This window comes from Rhea americana, unplaced genomic scaffold (genome assembly GCF_003343005.1).
Source record: "Rhea americana isolate MKP2758 unplaced genomic scaffold, rheAme1 scaffold_68, whole genome shotgun sequence".
NCBI lineage: Eukaryota > Metazoa > Chordata > Aves > Rheiformes > Rheidae > Rhea > Rhea americana.
In genome coordinates this window covers 559,539-577,825 of record NW_028186845.1, presented here as the reverse complement: position 1 = coordinate 577,825, position 18,287 = coordinate 559,539, and the positions used below count along the sequence as shown (strand labels likewise).

Below are 18,287 nucleotides of genomic sequence, written 5' to 3'. Positions count from 1 at the left end.
GGGAGTCTCTCGCGGAGCCTCCGCCTGCGTGGAGCGCTTCTGCGTGAAACCAAACTTCGGCTGGTTATAAATTCTCTCGCTTTGCAGGGTGTAGCTCGCCCCAGCCAGGCTGTCGAGCTGCGTGTGCGGTCGGTGGGGCTGGGGCTGAGGCTGTCAGTTCAGGGCGCAGGCGGGTGCTGGGTTGCGCAGACCGTGGTGTTCTTCAGTGAACAGTGGTATCCTTGTGGGGGGTGTGTGGCCTTGGAAAGATGAGGAGGTGGGTGCCTTTTCTGCCACTGACCTGTGGAACAACCCTGGCAGTGTCCTTACGGTTATGTCCTGCTTTTCTGAGGTGTTGACTTGCCACTTTAATCATTTGCTGAGTCCTGTCTGCTCTTCTGCCGCTTGCAGGTTCTTACCATGGCTGAAGAGCTGAGGGCAGCAGTTGCCAGTCAGCCAAAGAGACCGGTGAGCAGCAGTGAGGAGCCTGAAAAGCTAGAAGAAAATGGACACCAACCCAAAAGGTTGAAGAGAGATGTGGGTGAGGAGGATGTGGAGGATCAGAATAAAAAATCACCCAAAAGGAAGATTGTGCTGTTGATGGCATATTCAGGGAAAGGCTACCATGGGATGCAAGTATGTGGTTTAGTAAGAAAATGTAGCTGCCTTTTCTTAGCATCTGTCAGGTTTACAGTTGTACTCAGAATGATTGAGTTGCAGCATCAAATGCCTGGGTCAGGAATACCAAGCCTGGATTCAAATGGCTTAGCGGTACCTTTAATTAAAAAAAAGAAAGAAAAAGAAAAAAAAAGTCAGTCATCATTTCTGATGATTGATTTTTAGCGGCTCTGCCCTCACCTTAGAGCGTCAACAGCAAGCCTTTTAGAAAACCTGCACTGTTGACAAGGCTCTGGAGGAGACTGAAAGCACTGTTTCTCTAGTTCTGTCAAAGGTTGAAGTGCTACTTCATGATCCCCTTCAGACCAGTTCTCCAGGTTCTAGTTAAAGCTTTGCATTTCAGAGCAGTTGAGCTGAGTTTTCTTTAGGTTAGGCCTCAGGTTGTCTCATGGCATTATGCAACACATCCAGATGCGTATTTTAATGAAACAAATCTGTATCTTTGTTGAATTCTCTTGATTTTTAAGTTTGTACTTAAAGACATTTTAAATTGTCCTTTTTGATGCTCTGTAGTGTGGTGGCTTACAGCAGCTTAGAAACAGGAAAATTGATGCAATGCTGTTTGCCTGTGGAGGAAAAGGGCTGTTGCAGTGACAATACTGGCATGTTACTAGTGCCCCTGCGTTAGGCCAGCCAGCACAGTGACCTCTTGTGGCATGCAGCAGCAAAAGGATGATCCTGCTCCATCTGCTGCTCCACTCGGTGTACTGCAAGCTCTGTGCACATTCCTGAGGCATGCTTTAAAAGCTCCATGGAATAATTGGTAATGATTGAACACAGGCAGGGAATGAGGCATTYCTGTTTATGCAGCAAAGTAGATTTGTTCAACTGCAGTAAACCTGATGCTTGTGGCTACATCCGTATAAGTGCGTATYAGCTTTAGTGCACTTGTAGTTGAATGGTCTGTGCTGGAGGGTGTGTGCTTGGCAGCATTGCAGAGAAGTGCAGTTGTACATTTCTGTTATAGTTCACCTACAAGTTTAGTGCAGAAGATGCTGGAGAATGCTGTAGTCTGATTCATACAAGAGCTTAGGCTAACTGAACAAAAGAATTAAATCTTATTCTTAGAAGCAGAACTTGCAGGTACTAGGTTTGGAGCAGCAGTGGTTACTGTTCCAGGCTGTACACTGGAACAGTATCTCATTGGTGCTGTTCTATACACAAAGGTGAGTGAATCGTCAAAAAATGCATTGCAGAAGTATTCCACAGTAAAATTAGAAATGCCCTTTTACTTGTAATAGTAGTAAAAGTTAAATGAGAATATATATGTTTCATTAACAATCTCTAGTAAAGTATAGTTATTTTTGTTAGAGAATGACAGTGCTCATGGGGTTATGAAAGGATGACATTAAAGAATATCATAGCAATGTAATATTGTTCAGTGGCGATCTTTAGGAGGGTTACCTTATTGTTATTTGTTCTATTTCTTATTTTTAGTATATCTTTTCTCTTTTAGAGAAATGTCGGATCTTCGCAGTTCAAGACAATTGAAGATGACTTAGTATCTGCCCTTGTTCAGTCAGGCTGTATCCCAGAAAACCATGGGGAAGATATGAAGAAAATGTCTTTTCAGCGATGTGCTCGAACAGATAAGGTACGCTGGTTGGGGCCTGTGGTGGACCCTAGTCAGTGCTATTGTGTTTGGCCAGTAAAGTGTTRTCTAGAGTGCAATCAAATAGTAAATATTATTCAGAATGGAATTCTTTCTTTATCCACTATTAAAGTTAACTACAAATAATTATCTAGGAAGTACAGAGCATTGATTGGATAGTGTTTGTATGTCTGGTGTTTCATGTTTTGACTATATCTGTTTGCATTTCTATGACATTCATCTGTTTCAGCCTCCCAATGTGCTGCTGCTCATTGTTGATGCTGCCTGGTTGATGGGGAGCTTGAGAGTTTACAGGTGCATCTCAGTCATAGTTAAGCCTGCCCCAGTGGGGTTCTAGCCCTGAATTGAAGTTCATGGTTGATCTTGTGTATAAATAAGTAATRTCTTTTCAGTTCATGCTTACAGTGAGATGTCATGGAAGGAAGTGAAATATTTTGTTCTCTAAGATTGCTAAGATGCTGCATGGCTATACATAGGTTAATTTATACAGCTCATGCAAGGTTGTGGATGTGTTTTTGTGGCTGAAATGCAGAACTGAGAAAAGAGCCTGTTCATGGCTTTACTGCTGGCTTCTCTGCAACTTAGGCAAGCCCCTTGTTCTTGGTCAGCTTAGTTTCAAATATGGGGTGGAGAAACAGTGTGCAAAAGTGAAGCTAAGGTCTTTCAGGAGTAATCTGACTTGCATTTCTGCCTGTGGTTTTGTCTTTGTCTTACTTTAGCCTGAAAAGACTAATGAGAAAAAGGGATTAAACTCATTCTTCAGTTATTTCAATTCTGCAGGTGCTGCCCCAGAAGTTCCAAAGTATGCAATTACCTCTGTGTGTGTTCTGTGGTTTTTGTAGGGTGTATCTGCAGCTGGACAGATTGTGTCACTAAAGGTCAGGCTAATAGATGACATCTTAGAAAAGATCAATAGCCATCTTCCTTCTCACATCAGAATTCTGGGTAAGGATACTGGAACAGGCAATGAAAATATTTTCAAAGAGGAACTCTGTCCTGCAGAAGGTCACTCCCCTACCATTACAATTTTAACCTGAATCAATGTTTCTGTTATTTTAAAATTAGTATACTGTAAAATAAATCTTATATTTTTGTTGTATTTTATTTTTAAAATGCAATCACTTCRAAGTTGTACCTACTGATTCAAAAACTTAATGTTACTTTTAAAATAAGGGCTGAAGAGAGTCACTGGAGGATTCAACTCCAAGAACAAATGTGATGCTAGAACCTATTCTTACATGCTGCCAACGTTTGCCTTTGCCCATAAAGACCATAATGTGCAAGAGGAGGCTTATCGACTGAACAGYGAGACCCTTGAAAAAGTCAACAAACTGCTTGCTTGTTACAAAGGAACACACAACTTCCACAACTTTACGTCTCAGAAGGGACCCAAGGACCCCAGTGCGAAGCGGTACATTATGGAAGTGTGCTGTGGAGAGCCATTTGTGAGGGAAAATATAGAATTTGCAGTGATCAGAGTGAAAGGTCAGAGTTTCATGATGCACCAAATAAGGAAGATGATTGGGCTGGTGATAGCTGTTGTGAAAGGTTATGCTGCTGAGTCTATCATAGAGCGGAGTTGGGGAGAGGAGAAAGTAGATGTCCCCAAAGCTCCAGGACTTGGGCTGGTCTTGGAAAGAGTACATTTTGAAAAATACAACAGACGTTTTGGAAATGATGGGTTGCATGAACCACTGGAGTGGAGAGAGGAGGAAGAGAAGATTGCTATTTTCAAAGAGCAGTATATCTATCCTACCATTATCAATACAGAAAGGGAGGAGAAATCCATGATGAACTGGTTGAACACCCTTCCCATTCATGACTTCAACTCTTCTGCATCTGAGATGCAAGCTAACAACAAAAATTCAAAGGTAATGATTGAAGCTATTAACTTTTCAAAGGGAAGCTATCAACTTAAAATGGCTCTTCCCTTAGTAACAGTTTTGTTTTCCATGGAAGATGACAGTCATCTGGAGCCTGAAATGTGTTTTATCTTTTCAGTCACTGTGCATTTGATGACAGTGGAAACAACTATACAAAATATTATTTTTGCAGCATTTTAAATGGGGCAGTTGAGGGAGGAGAAAGGAAAACACAGGCTGATTTGCTTGTGGAATCACAGCTTGAGAGCAGAAATTGTGGACACTTAGCTGGCACTTGCTGTTGTGGATCTGTTTAATGGAGTCTAGTTTTCAGGTTGACAGTGACCCTTTTAATACCTGTTGGCCATGTGAATTCACTRTGGGCTGATTCTAACTTTGTCTAATGCCCTGTTTGCCTAAATAAGGTTTGGGATAGGGAGGGGGAAATTTAGAGTCTTTTTTAAAGTACATCTACCATGAGCTCAAAATCAGTCATCAGAAAAACTCCTAGCAAGTAAAATGGGATGTTGTGGGATCTGATTTCTGACAACAGGAATGGCTGCCAGCTGTAGTGCGCTGTAAAACAGAAGCATGGAATAGACGATTAACAAAAAGAAACTTTAAAGAATTACTACTCTAGTAAATCTGTTGAATGTAGAGTAGGCTAACAAGAAAAGAAAGGAAAGATGTTTGAGGCATGCCAGAAGTTGGAAACTATGCAATGAATCTTGATTCAAACTTGCAAAATATTTTTTTTTAATTGACAATCACTAGAGTGACAATTAAAATACAATAGTCCTTGATTGGACAAATTCCTGATCAACCTGATGTAACATTGAGGAATCTGTGCCTGAAGGAGGGTATTGGACTTGATTCAAAGATACTTAACAATCACGTGTTTAATTCAAATTTTCTTGTTCAGGGAGCTGGCAAATCCTTGAAGGGCAGGGACAAATTGATGGGCAGGGTTAAAACTTCACTGAAACTCGAAGAAAATAATGGCTCTTTTTTGTTTAATGGAGTCTTTAAAATTAGGTTTGTTTTATTTAGAGATTGGTCCTGCTCCAAAGAAGGTTAGATTAAATCATAGTAGTCTCTGTCATTTTTTTGTTTTGGTATGAGAGAGAGTTTCAACATGTAAAATAAAATTTACAGCCTTGATTGAATAGTGTAAGGAAGATACTAGAAATTTCTCAGGGTTATTTTTGTATTTCTGGTAGTTGTTTTTCTGCAGTGTAGTGTTATATGACAGAATTCATGATGAGGTAAAACGCTTGCAACAAATGCCATGTTAGTTTGGTGAAACAAGACCCAAAGAGATCATGTGGCACAGACTGTGCTTACATGGCTCAAATGCCTTGATGATAATGCTGACAGGGCTTACTGCTGACATGCTCAAAATCACTGAGGTATTGCTAGCAGAAGACAGGTCTGCATGCTTTAGATAAACTCAAGCAAATACAGTTTTGGAGTCATAATTACCACAGACTGTCTGGGGAAGGATAAATAAAGGATCATATAATGGACTCCTGTGAGATTTTTGCAGGCTGTTTTCACTTTGAGCTCTGCTCGCTGTTACGAAGGCAACTATCTGCAAGTCTCTGGGAATTTGTTTTGTAATAGGATGTTAAGCTGTCAATRTTAAGTTCATGGGCTTTGGAGTATTTATTTTTCTTTGTTAACAACAAATGGTGGTTGGAGAAAAGGAATAACATACTGGCTTTAAAAAGTTAACGTAAATCCTCCGAATTTTTCCGATCATATTGACTTACTCCTGAAAGAGTAAGGTAAGAACTGAGACTTCAGACCAGTTCCTTTGCAACTTGCTAATATTTATAGTATTTTTGTAATAGTGTTTTGTACACCTGACTTTATTTTTAAACAATGTATTTGTGATCTCTGATACATTTTGGATGTAAATTTTGCATGACTGCCTGCAGTAGCTGAGCAAAACTCTCAAATCTGGCTTTAGATAATGTAACAAATGTAACTTCTGAGTGACTTTCCTTGCAGGTGCAAGTCTGTCTTGCCTGCATTTATTTTGAACATCAGCATTTCATGCTGTTACCCACTTTTAAGTTTCCCACATACTGCATGTTGTAATCATACAGCTATAAACATGACTGAARAGAGACTTGCTGGTGAGTGTAATCCAGTGTACAATTTGTCTGCCACAAGAAACTTAATTTACTATCACAGAAGTTAATTACAATAGATAGCCATGAATTGAGGATCTTGCCCCATTTCGTTGTGTTTTTGGAGAGGTTTAAAGTCAATGTGTTTGATTTTTAGGTCAATCACTAGAAACAAATGAAATACTGACAATTCATTTTCCCTTCTTTACAGAACAGCAGTGATTTCGAAGGCAGTGATGGTTGTGATGGTGATTCTGAGTAAGCCAGTAAGTGGCTGGATCTGGGACCGTTACCTCTTGCAATTTGTTTTGTCTAGAAAAAAAGTGGCCTTTAAGTCCAAGAATCCAGTAAAGCAGAGGTTTGCATGCATGCAGAACCAGGAATCAGATGCCCAATAGAAATTGGGTGGGGAAAACTGCAGAAGAAAAAGTAGAAAAAGTTGTTTATACCACTGACTGATTCATCTGCCTGGAATACTTGAAAATAATGTAATGAAAAAAAGATGCTTTTGAAAAGAATCTTGTATTGCAAGAAATCTTAATTGCTATTTGAATAATGCTTTTATTACACGGTTACCTGGAAAATAGTATTTTAAATATGTATAATCTCTACATACAGATGGGGCAAAACATTTTAATATACATTTTTTGAATTAGTATTAAGCAGTTATGACTCCATGAACTTTTGAGGGTTTTTATTTTCTTCACCTTTAATGAACCTGATCTCTAAACACTATTAAGTTCCTATTTTGTTTTTCCATGTCATCCATGACTTTCTTGTGGAATAATATGCGTGGGTTAGTGTTCCTTATCATGTTGACTGTTCCGAATTCTGTTGCCATAGAATGTTTTGTTTTCTAAAGCTTTGCAAGCCTAAAAAGAATTAAGATTCCTTACTCACCGAGAGCTTTTAATTTTCAGAAGTGTACTGAACCATGTATTTTTAAGACCAGATGTTTTATTTGGAAGATGTTTTCATTCCAATATTGCCCTTATACTTGGGCAGACTCAAGAAAATAGATCCACTGCTACAAATGTAATTGGACATCTCCTGCCTGAAGAATTGTTTCATAGATCTTGTAGTTGAGATTTGAGGAGGAAACTAAATGAACTGCTAGGATTGCAAACCAAAGTGTGCAGCTGTGAAAGTTTGTGTTGCCTATGGTAGATCACTAAATGTGTTGCTACTAGTTTGTTTCTGGTTTTAGTGGAAACTAGCTAGCCATCTGCTAGATTTTTGGATAGATAGTTTGAATCAACTTGTGAAAGCAATGGTTTGTATTTTCTCTGGCCTTTAATCAAGTCTGCATTCATTTTGTGTGAACTTTCACTTCCCATGAAGCTGCTCAAAATAGAGGAATTTGTGCAATGATATGGGAATCAGTCTAAGGACTGTATTCCTCTTGAAATCAATCTTTTCCTGTTCTGGGGGATCTAAACAGTTTGGAGTTCTTGCTCTCCTTTCCTCAACTGTGGCTTACGTTCTGGTTCTTGGTTACAATTCTCTGAGGAGGTGGTAGGAGAAAAAAAGAGTAATGYTAGTGGCTCTTCTGCTCTCCCTAAGCACAGAACACTTTGGAAAGGCGGTCAGAGTGGAGTAAGTTTCTCCAAGTTTTTGGACTTTGGCAAGCTTTCTTGATAAACATCCTCTGCTGGGTTTGTATGGAGACTTGCTTCATAATTTAAAAGCTCACCTTCTGTGACAAATTCCTAAGGTAGAAAGGCAGTACTCTCTCCTTTCATTTAGATATTCAAACAAGCACACTTGCCCTCCCAGCTCAGGACACAGGTCAGCACTCTGTGCCTAAGGCTGTGAACCAAACCTTGTGGTCCATACTGAATGTCGTAGTTCACGTTTGGAGCTGTTGTCTCCTTGTTCCTATATTCAGTGATTTCTGCCCAAGGTTTCTAGTTTTWTGGCTCCTTCTAGAAATTGCTGTGCTTTAAAAAGGATTAGCTTGTTAGTTTCCTCTGGGTTTTAGTTAAAGTTTACAGTTTCTATCTTGAAGGCCTTGCTCTGTGYTTGCTTAATCAGTGTGAGACTCTAAGAGATCTGTCTGTTCTGGAGAAGGAGTCTACATAGGCTTGTATTTCCATCCCTTGCTAGTTTGTACAATTGATCCAGACATAACAGTCTTCTCTCCAAGGCTTCTTCTATCCCTGTCAATCAGAGAGATACACCTTTGCTCATAATAAAGGCCCTCAAACTGACACCTGTGTCTGTGCTGAAATTAATGGGAATTTGTAGCCTTTGGAGAAAGCAAAATTAAAAAAAAAAAAAGGGGGGGATATTTCTTACCTTTTGGTATGTGCACTGTTTTATTTTGTGGGAATTATTAACTTGGTGTTTTGGGTCTGGTATCAGTGCAGTTAAATGGCTTTATGGCTCAGAAGCTGAATTAAAAAAAAAGTGAAGTAGCAGAGTCCAAAACTGAATCCTCTGGAATCCTGAATGAATCAAAATGTTCTGCGCCTGATGGAGGAATAATTGAACTGAAAGCAGCGGCGCACTGAAACAGAACCGAGGGCAGAAAGGGTTCTGTGAGGGAAGCAAAGCGAGGAAGGGGCGCAGCCGCCCAGCAGCGCTGCCCCGCCGGGGCGGCCCTTGGCGGAAGCGGGCTGCCGGCCGCGGGGGGCAGGGGGCGGGGCCCGGCCGGCGGGGGCGGGGCCCGACCCGCGGGGGGCGGGGCCCTGGCGGCGGCGCCCCGAGGCGCGGGCGAGGGGCGGCGGGAGCGCGGCGCGCCGCCGCGGCCGCGGGGCTGCCCTGTCCCCCTCGGCAGCGCCCCGCCCTGCGCGGCCGCGTAGCTGATGCCTCCGGAGCCAGCGGCCGTTGGAGCAGCTCGCTGGAGCTGAGGGGTCGCTGCCGCCGGGGCGGCCTCCGCTTCGAAGAAGTCCTGAAAACGCGGGTTTTCGTAGCAAAACACAGCGTAAAAGTGAAAGCCAGGGCGAAGGCGGGTGGAGCTCTGCGAGCGGCGGAGCGGGGCAGCGTGTCAGTGCTAACGAGGGGCTCCGACAGGCGGCTTCGGGCCGCCCGAAGCCCCTCGGCTCCCCGGGACGAGCGTGTCTCGGCCGTGGAAAGGGGGTTTCTTGGTCTCTCCCTCCCAGCAAAGGCTGGTCCGCCTTTTTTCAAATAGCTTTATGTTATTTATTGCTATTTTTTTTTTACTTTTATATTTGGTATTGCAGGAGCATTCTATTTTGTTTTTTTTTTTCAATGTCATGATGAGTTTTGATAATCCTATAATATTAATCATCTTATTTTTTACAGATGATAATATCCTATTTATTTATTTTCTCTCTCGCTTGATTTTTCTGCTTGATGCACTTTCAGAATGTGACCCTTGCATCCTTCAATCATTGTAGCATCAGAACAGTTATTGATCCTGTGAACTCAAATTCCTCTGCTGTGAGGAAATCAGTTATAACGGTAAAGTGTTAACAACAGTTTACGTTCTCGTTTTAGGTGTTGGGTGCTGTGGGGTCCCGGTTGAAGACTGGGAATTCTCCGGGTGCATCTTGCTGTAGGACTGCATCACGACCGTCGATAGAGGTGACGCCGGTGGGACCGCTTTAATGAATAAGGTTTACTGTATTACGATACAAAGAATTCCTTTAGAGATGGCAGCTATGAAAGCACACGGGATGGCTTCAGAGGTTTGATAATTATTATCTTAAAACAATGGCACAAGTTATTTTAAAATAACACTGATATGTCTAATACATATATTAATGATTTACGGTAAAGTATATGCTGCCAAAGAGAAGTCTTCGGCTTTGTAATTAAAGATAATTACTTTAAATGAGATATTTCTTCATTTCATGAGTGCTGATTCGTAACCAGTGTTTGATATTTACCAATAAAACCTGCTTTGATGGCTGCTCAATGTTTTGGCTTGTGGTGTGTGTTTATTTCCTGGCATGATGATGCTGCCTTGTGATTTTTTCCTGCCTTGTGACCTGAGCAGAGCAGAAGAAAATTAATGAACTAAATTGCAATAGCTCTGGAAACTTTCTTAGAGTTTTTTCTTAGAGCTTAGAATTTATCCGTTGAATATGAATTCTGTTGATAACTTATAATGAGAAATATAATAYAGGTGTTCTGAAACAGGCTGAGCATTGTCTTCCCTTTTGGAATATCGAAAGCTTTGAAGAATTGCACTGGGATGAAGTGCAAGATAATCTTTTTGTAACCCTAGAAGAGGAACCACTCTGAAATCCAGCAAAAAGGCTGTAGGATTTTTGTGTTTTTATGTTGCAGGAATGGATTGAATGCAGCAACCTTAATATATTGCCTCTTGCAAGCAATTGTTTAAAAGCTATGAGGCATTCATGAAAATACAATGGAAGTAACTAATTTTAGGTGAGATGCAAAATGGTGATAATCTGACAAGGAAGTACCGGGATGAAATATTCAATCTCCAGAGGTCTGGAGCATTCATTAAAAATTTTCTTCTTGCTTTTGCCCATCAGCTATTTTCTGAAATAACCTCAGTGTTTGCTTTTTTTTTTTTTTTTTGATTGTCTTACTGTGATATAAGATAAATCTTACTCTAATTATGATCATTATTGTTCACAGTCATCATTTACTCTTGATGGACTTGCTTCTGCCTACTGCCTTAAAAGCTCTGTGGGCCATTGCACGTTTCCTGATTCCAGGGATTTCCAAATCTTGCCTGGATTTTATGAAGGTAGCTCCTACAAAAGGGAGTGAAGATCACTTCTAGACTGTGGCAGTAAGACTGCAGAGAGTATGTATCTATTAAAGATAGTCTTTTAACAGTAGTATCTCTTCCTTTGGGGAAATACAATTGAGAAATTATTATTTTGTATTCTGTTAGGTAGTGCAGTCCTTTATTTTGTGATGGTCCAAAATTCATGTTGAGAAGCAGTGAAGAAGGAAATACAAGCATGTGCTGACATGGACTCTTTCTAATCAGCAGAAGTCTGTGTATAAAGACATCCTGTTTCAATGCAGGTATATCTCTTCAGTAGWTTTTAATTGTTCGGTCATTGTTAAAATTAGGAAGCATTGCAATTACAGTAAGAGAGCTTGATTACTGGTAGGTTATTTTTAAATGAGTCATGGGCAAGCCTAAAGATTTAAAAACATGGTATAATCATAGTGCTTTGCAGAATAATCATGTTCTACACTAAGTGGTAATTGCATTCAGTAATTTCTTTTTTCTATGTTTAATTATGTCTAATTGTTTTAGAAAGTGAAAAGAAGCATAAACAGTATTTGAAAAATACAGGATAAAAAACAGTATTCTGTATTTATAATTTATCCAATTGTGCTTGTTCCCTTGTTTATATAAAAACTTAGTTCTTAAATGATTTAGGAGAAGAATATCCTAGTTTATATTTTTCTTCAGTTTTCTAAATGCTTTGTTTATATTTCTAGTTAACTTGCTGATATAAAGTGATTACTCAGATAGTAAAACCAGTGCCTTAGTATTGACAGTACGTATTTCACGTGTTACCTCACATCATTTCCATTTGAAATTGGGTGGCTAATTGAGAAATATAGAATATTCTCATATTGTAATATTATATTTCTGTGAAATTAAATCACTTGCCTTCATTAAAATATCTTTCTTGTCTTGCTGCTTTCCAGGACAAACAAATTTATTAATATGACAGTGGATGATTTGAGCACTCTATCTAAATCAGTATTTGTTCTTTGGTGTCCAGCTCAAGTACAATACTAATTCTTTGTATGATAGGGTATATACATGATCATGAATAACATAAAGTTTACAAGATTTGTGTTTGCTGAAATAGATAACACTTCTGAATTTGTTAAAGCATGCGGAATTTTGCAGTATACAGGTCTCATCCATCTGTTCTAGTGGACTCTCCAATGGTAGTCTGAAAGTGCCATTAATTTTTTTGCCAGTAGGCATAGAATAGGAAAGCATTTTTTCATTAAAATATCAAACCTAACATCTGTCTTTGTATCACAGATACATCATTCTATTCTTCAGCTCTTGCTCTTATGTTACTCAGTTTTCCTTTTATATTCTTCATAGAACTTGYACTTTAAGTTATCCTTACTTGCAACTTCCTTTTGCCTCCTCCTCCCTCAGTATTTCTTTTTTTGCTTCAGGATGTTTTGGTTTTTGTTTGTTTGTTGTTTTGTTTTGTTTTTTGCTTTCAGCTTTTCTGAATATATTTAGAAAAGAATTCTAACTTTAAAGGCAATCATAAAACAAAAAAGACAGCTAAAGGAATGTCTGGACAAAATGCATATTTTTGGAATGAGTGTCATGGTTCCAGAACTCCTCTGGACAGCAGACACCTGTTGAGAATTTGCTTTTGGATTAGTGAAAGAAAAATCTCTTGGCGCTATTYTGGCAGGGTTAACAAATAGAGCTGGTCTGGCTTTGCCTTGTTTCTTCAAAGTACTTCAGAGCACCTAAAGGGTCCACTGCAAGAATTCATTTTGACATTAAAACAGTAACAGATTGCCCTAAAGGATATTGTTCCTAGGTAATTGAGACAAATCTATCTGCAGCCTTTGCACAGATTTGGTGGATGTATTTTACCACCATACAATACCATCTTTCCCTATGTAATTTAGTCACAAGAACAGATATTCATGTAAAATACTGTATAATACTAAATAAGAGTTACCTTGTTTTGTACTTTATTATCTTTTCTTGTTTATTGCAGACTGAGTTCCCATATGTTGAATGTACTTTGCATCCCTGATACCTAATTTTAAGACTAGCTCCATAGCAATTATTATTTACCTAACAGTTCTACTTTATTTTCAAGTGTGAGATATCTTTTTTTTTTTTTTTTTTTTGGTGAATTGTTACAAAAACAGTGGCCGTTGTAAGTCAGAGGGAGGCTTATCTTTGTGGCTTTAGGGGTAGTGGCAATTTTCTCTTGCACAGTTCTGATACTGAGTGTTTTCACTTTCATCTCATGTTGACATAACTTCACCAATCTACTTTCAGCTACCTTTAGCCAATTTCTTTAAGTTTCTATGCAGACACCTGCTTTATTACTGTTCTTGAGTAGTTAACAGCCCGAGTTGTTAAAAAATAATATACTAAAATGTTTTTTTCTTTTTTTAGAGCTCTCTGTGTGTTAAATGTTTTTTTCTTTTTTTAGAGCTCTCTGTGTGTTGCCAGCCATAGTTGCTGCTCCTCCATATTTGTGTGTAGCAAATCCTCCTCATTCATACAGCAATGAAATGAAGGTCTTCAAGTTTAATCTAAAAGAGCAGATATTTCCATACGTCCATCCACTGCAGTAGATAGCAGGGCCTCATTTTCTACAGTTTCCAGACACACAGCTGGTGCCAAATGATTCAGGTAATGAATCAAAAAATCCGTGTAACTGTGCTGATGTTCCTCTCTAATTGTTGAATGCTATTCGCAGAACCATTAAGTTCTTATTTCTTAAACAGGCAAGGTGGAGGCTCTGGCTGTCGATCTTTGACAGCTGAAAGTAAGAGGATGTTGTGTGTTGATTTTGATGCAGATGATTCCAATGCTTCGTATACTGGAGCTTTTCCATTTTCTCACATACGAAACAGTTAATGAGAGTGGTGTTCAAAGTTATCTATTATTTGGTGAGAGGGCTTCTTACTCAAATTAATAGCAAATATACGCTCTTGGTGGGAGAAAAAACGTCAAAAGGAAGTTATTTATTTGGGTCTGCAATTTGGGAAAGCCATAAGCCCATTTGTTATTTAAGCAAAATACATATGTAGCTGTAGCACAGGAATAGCTATGTACAAAATATGTAGTTATATTGCTACTTGATGTAGCATGCAGRGTTTTTCCAATTTGTTGTATGTTTGAGTAATTTATGCTTAAAATACAATTTTTTTTWAATTTCCCAATCGCATTTTGACTAATTGCTTTTGTTTTCTCTGTGCACAGATGCCTACATTGTAAGTACTTTCACTATAATTGTGTTTTTGTGTGGCACTTCCTCAGCCTTACTCCAGGGGCTTTTATTTCTGTGTAGTGCCCTGGCATTGCCTGAGGATAAATTGAAAGTATGCTCACCTCCCTCCCCAGTAGGATTCTCAATATCCTTTGGGGCCTACACTTTGAGCAAACATTAACAATATGGTTAAGTTATCCTCTTTTTTGTTTGTTGATTTCAAATTTCATTATTATGCTTTCTGTCAGATGCAGTATAAAACCTAAATGAAATACTTTGCCTTAAGTCTATTCACGTCAGCACGGTAGAAGGGATTCAGTTTAGTCAATAGACTAGAAAAATGCGGAAGCATGAACAGAACGTAATAACCCAATCAGATGTGTCCAGCCATAGGACACAATGTTGTTATTGTCTATTTGTAGTTTTTGATCTGGTAAACTGCACCATAAATAGTACATAAATCATTTTTAATAGTRCATAAATTMATTTTCAGTTAGGTACATCTATAATTCTCAGATACCTTAAAATTTGACCAGCTTAATATACATTGGGAAGGTAATAAGGAAGCAGTTTTTCTGATCATCTTATTCTYTTTAAAAAGTTTGTTCACAGACTTATGTTGTATTGCTGTGAAGTTGTAATTGTCTATTTTAGGAATTGATAAAAACCTTCAGCCAAGACAAGTGATTCTTCTGTGCTATTTTTCTTTCCACTCCTTCCACAGGTGTCAGCCATGTAAATGCAAATACTGTTGTGTTCTATGATAMTGACTTAGATCTGCTGATGGATGTAAAAGCTAAAGGATGGTGTGACAGGACTGTGAGAGACAGATACCCACATATACAGGTGACTTTTGAACTGAGAAATAGTATGGTTATTTTAAAGTTGAAAATGAAGAGATGCTTCTGGGAGAAACTGTAGGATTTTTGGCTGAAGTCATCCTCTTAGTTTGTCATTTGATCCTGTAAGATTTTCTCCTTTAAAGGTGGGATCAAATCTCTGATATGCAAAAAATTCTTCCCTTCAGATTAAAGGGAAAATGAAAACTTTGGCCTTTCCCTTACTGTATCTTCTATTTCCATCTTTCCCTCCTACGTTTCATCTTGTAAGCCATCTGGGTTTCTGAGTTAGGACTGTCGAAAAGAACATTAATATCTGTGGCATTTTCCTGTTCTTGATAAACAATAAATGTCTTTACTGATGATCTATTACTGGATTTCGAATCAACTACTGATGATGTTCGTGAGCTGATGTTCTAAGATGTGTTTGAAAGCTTCTCTCAAATGACTGCTGCCCTTCCTAGAAGGGAGTGCTGAGAGCAGAGGGGGTTTTTGCTCACCTTACACCAGTGGTCACATATCTGCTCTTTACAAGGGGTTTTTGGCTAGAAAGTGAAATCAAGAGATTTTGGACTTCATTCAAGCTATGCATGGGTAGTGTCTGTTAGAAAACATCCTGCTATTTTAAGGATTTAAAAAAATCTACATAGGAGACACTATTTATTGTGCATTTTGCATGATTGTGTAAATGACCCTAGGGTTTTGGAAACATGAAATGTGAGGAGGAAAGACAATCTGCTTTCTGTAAAACTGAAAAAGAATGCAGTTTCCCATGAAAATAATCTGACAGACTGCAAACTAGTAAAGGTGTAGGTCTTCACTGGCGCATGAAAAACATTAGACATGGGACAGTTGAGTTTCAGAAGTTTCAGTGTTTTACAGGGATATGTATTTAATGAGCTTATTTGTTTTACAGGCTTATGAGTGGTAATTCTGTAGAAGAGACACCATTGAAGAAAGGTATTAATGTTTGTTTCGAGAAGTGGCTGCTCAGGGAGGTGATTGCCCRGTAGACTTCTTAACTCAGGTAGAGTAATAGTAACAATGCAAGCAGATTTTTTTAAAGATATTTTAAAAAGTGAGTGCTTTGAGCCAGAAATTTAAACATCTTGTAGTTTTATAGTGTTTATTTCCAGACTTGTGTAGACAACTGTAAGAAGCTATTGTCTTTCTGAGGTTGCTTCCATCTGTACAGAGCCAATGACAGTGAAGGAAAAGGTCCATTCTTTTTTTCCAGGTTCATGCCATTCTCTAAGACTTTTTTTCAACATGAGTTGCCTTTTGCGTGTAAAAATAATTTGTAAGGCTGGGGGTCAGGAAAAAATATGAGGCTTTTGGAAAACTGTTCAATATGACTTTTGAGTGCCTGGTCCCCTTTGCCAGTGCATCAAAGCTATCAGCAATCAATTGTCTTTGTGGATTAATTCCAGATCTGTCCCTTTATATTTTTGTGTTCCTCTCCCTTTTATTATTACTATTATTATTTTAGCAATGTCAGAAGCAGACAGCCATGATAAATCATGTTTTATTGTTGTTGTTGAATCAGAATATTCTGTCACAATTATAGACAATTAAGAATTCATTTCAGGATTAATCTTCACAGGATTTAATAGTGCAAAAAATGACTGTTGCTGTGAAAAATTAAACTAATAAAAGCAAGTTTATTGATGTGATTTKTCTTCATCCTTGTCTTTCCACTTCTATTGTCATAGGCATTGACTGAAGAAAAAATATGCTTACAAGTGCAAGAGCAGCAGCTGCCAGATGAGGAACAAAAAATTGAGCAAATCCAGTGTCAACTACAAGGAGAAACACAGGTGAGACTGTGATTACCAATGTGGCAGACGAACCCATTCATTCCTGAAATTGTATGCAGAGATAAGTGTTCCTCTAAGTTTAATGAATCATATAAATGAATCTGTACGCACAGGTTCACGTGCGCTCATTGTGCCTGTTTGACTTCATTGAGACTGTGTGTGTAGGCCTCTCAGCAGAGAGAGAATTGGGACTTTGCATAACAGCAGTATTTGGTTTCATCTGAGCTGAGGTCATTGGTGATGGACCTAAATGTAACTTAAAAATTAGTCTTATTGCTCAAGGATGCAAGAATACTATTCAAAGAATAATCTTAGACAAGMTCCTTGAAGATACAGGATTTGGGGTTTCAGCCCAAATTGGATTTTATGATGCCGAAAAAGCAGTCCATATATATATGGTTCATGTATAYGTATGAATGGAACAGATGCAGTTTATGGTACAATTTATGGTATAATTGTACTTGTTCAATGTGCCCATCTCCCTCAGTGGGTGCCTTTGTTAAAACTTCACTCTCTTTTGTGATTATTTCACTTTAAAACACTTATATTGTTAAAAGTTTATTTTTTACGGAACTTGCAGCCTTCAGGAAGTACACAGGCTCRAGCTGTAGCTGTATTACAGCAAATGCCTCTAGTACCTGCCAATCCAGCAGAACTAGAGAGCCCATAATGCTGTTTTTTTTTTCAAGCATTAAGTATCTGACAGCATCAGCTGTAGTAACCATCAGGCTGATGGCAGCTGTGCAGAGAGAGATACTTCTGATGATTTAGCTTATGTCAGGTAACTTTTTACTTCATGTTCTGCTATTGAAAATAAATATCTTAAATCTTCAGTAAATATCACTGCTCACTTTTTAAAATTTATTGAAAATAAATGAAAAAGATGAGAGAATAGTCTTTCAGCAAGTCCTTTGCGCTTTAGAAAACAGTGTATTCCTAGATGCTCTATTATTTTAGTTCGTATTATTTTTGTCTTCGTAAACTGTCACTTCTGTTCGTTTTTCTTAGGTGCGTGACTATTCTGTGCTCGCAGCTGGCTACTCCCAGTGTTCATGTAATTTTAGATTCAATCATAAAAACTTCCCGGGACGAGGCCCGGATGATCAGAGCGACGTGACCGCCGCAGCAGCGCCCGTCCCGGGCCGGCCGCAGCCCGCCGCCGCTGAGGCGAAGCCCGCGCGCAGCCCGGCCCGGCGCCGGCGACCTCCACGCTAGCTGCTGTTAAAAGCGGTGAAATAAAACCTGCTTCCCGCTACGCCCCGGAGCACCGAGTGCCGTTTCTCAGCGGGCGGAAGGGGCGTTTCGGTTACTGCGGCAGGCTGGACGTGCCCCCCCCTCCCCGGGGCCGGCCCCGGGACGCGGCCAGGCGCCCGCGGCGGCGGCCGCGCTCCTCCCCGCTCCCTCCCTGCCTCGGGCCTGCGCCTTGCTTTGCCCCTGCTCGGGGCGGCCGCGCCCGCTCGCCGC

At 39.4% G+C, this 18,287-nt stretch overlaps 1 protein-coding gene, 1 long non-coding RNA gene and 1 other non-coding gene across 6 annotated transcripts; all 3 read left to right on the top strand.

Moving 5' to 3' along the window:
* The first annotated feature begins 148 nt into the window (after positions 1-148).
* PUS1 (pseudouridine synthase 1) lies at positions 149-10,166 on the top strand. Its single transcript, XM_085321170.1, has 6 exons — positions 149-256; positions 391-615; positions 2,114-2,251; positions 3,112-3,214; positions 3,443-4,140; positions 9,729-10,166. Exons 2-6 carry the CDS (start codon positions 400-402, stop codon positions 9,837-9,839), a joined length of 1,266 nt encoding a protein of 421 aa, XP_085177296.1. The 5' UTR covers positions 149-256; positions 391-399; the 3' UTR covers positions 9,840-10,166.
* A 3,225-nt stretch (positions 10,167-13,391) lies between these two features.
* On the top strand, positions 13,392-18,083 carry LOC146586528 (uncharacterized). Of its 4 annotated transcripts, XR_014897802.1 has the most exons (6): positions 13,392-13,587; positions 14,892-15,013; positions 15,923-16,033; positions 16,719-16,823; positions 17,513-17,604; positions 17,832-18,083. It is a non-coding gene; the product is annotated as an uncharacterized LOC146586528 (long non-coding RNA). The 4 variants fall into 4 exon arrangements; XR_014897801.1 differs by lacking the exon at positions 13,392-13,587 and having other exon boundaries at positions 14,165-15,013; XR_014897804.1 differs by lacking the exons at positions 13,392-13,587; positions 17,513-17,604; positions 17,832-18,083 and adding an exon at positions 17,404-17,505 and having other exon boundaries at positions 14,169-15,013.
* On the top strand, positions 14,209-14,346 carry LOC146586529 (small nucleolar RNA SNORA49). The gene has a single exon (XR_014897805.1). It is a non-coding gene; the product is annotated as a small nucleolar RNA SNORA49 (small nucleolar RNA).
* Positions 18,084-18,287: the final 204 nt, after the last annotated feature.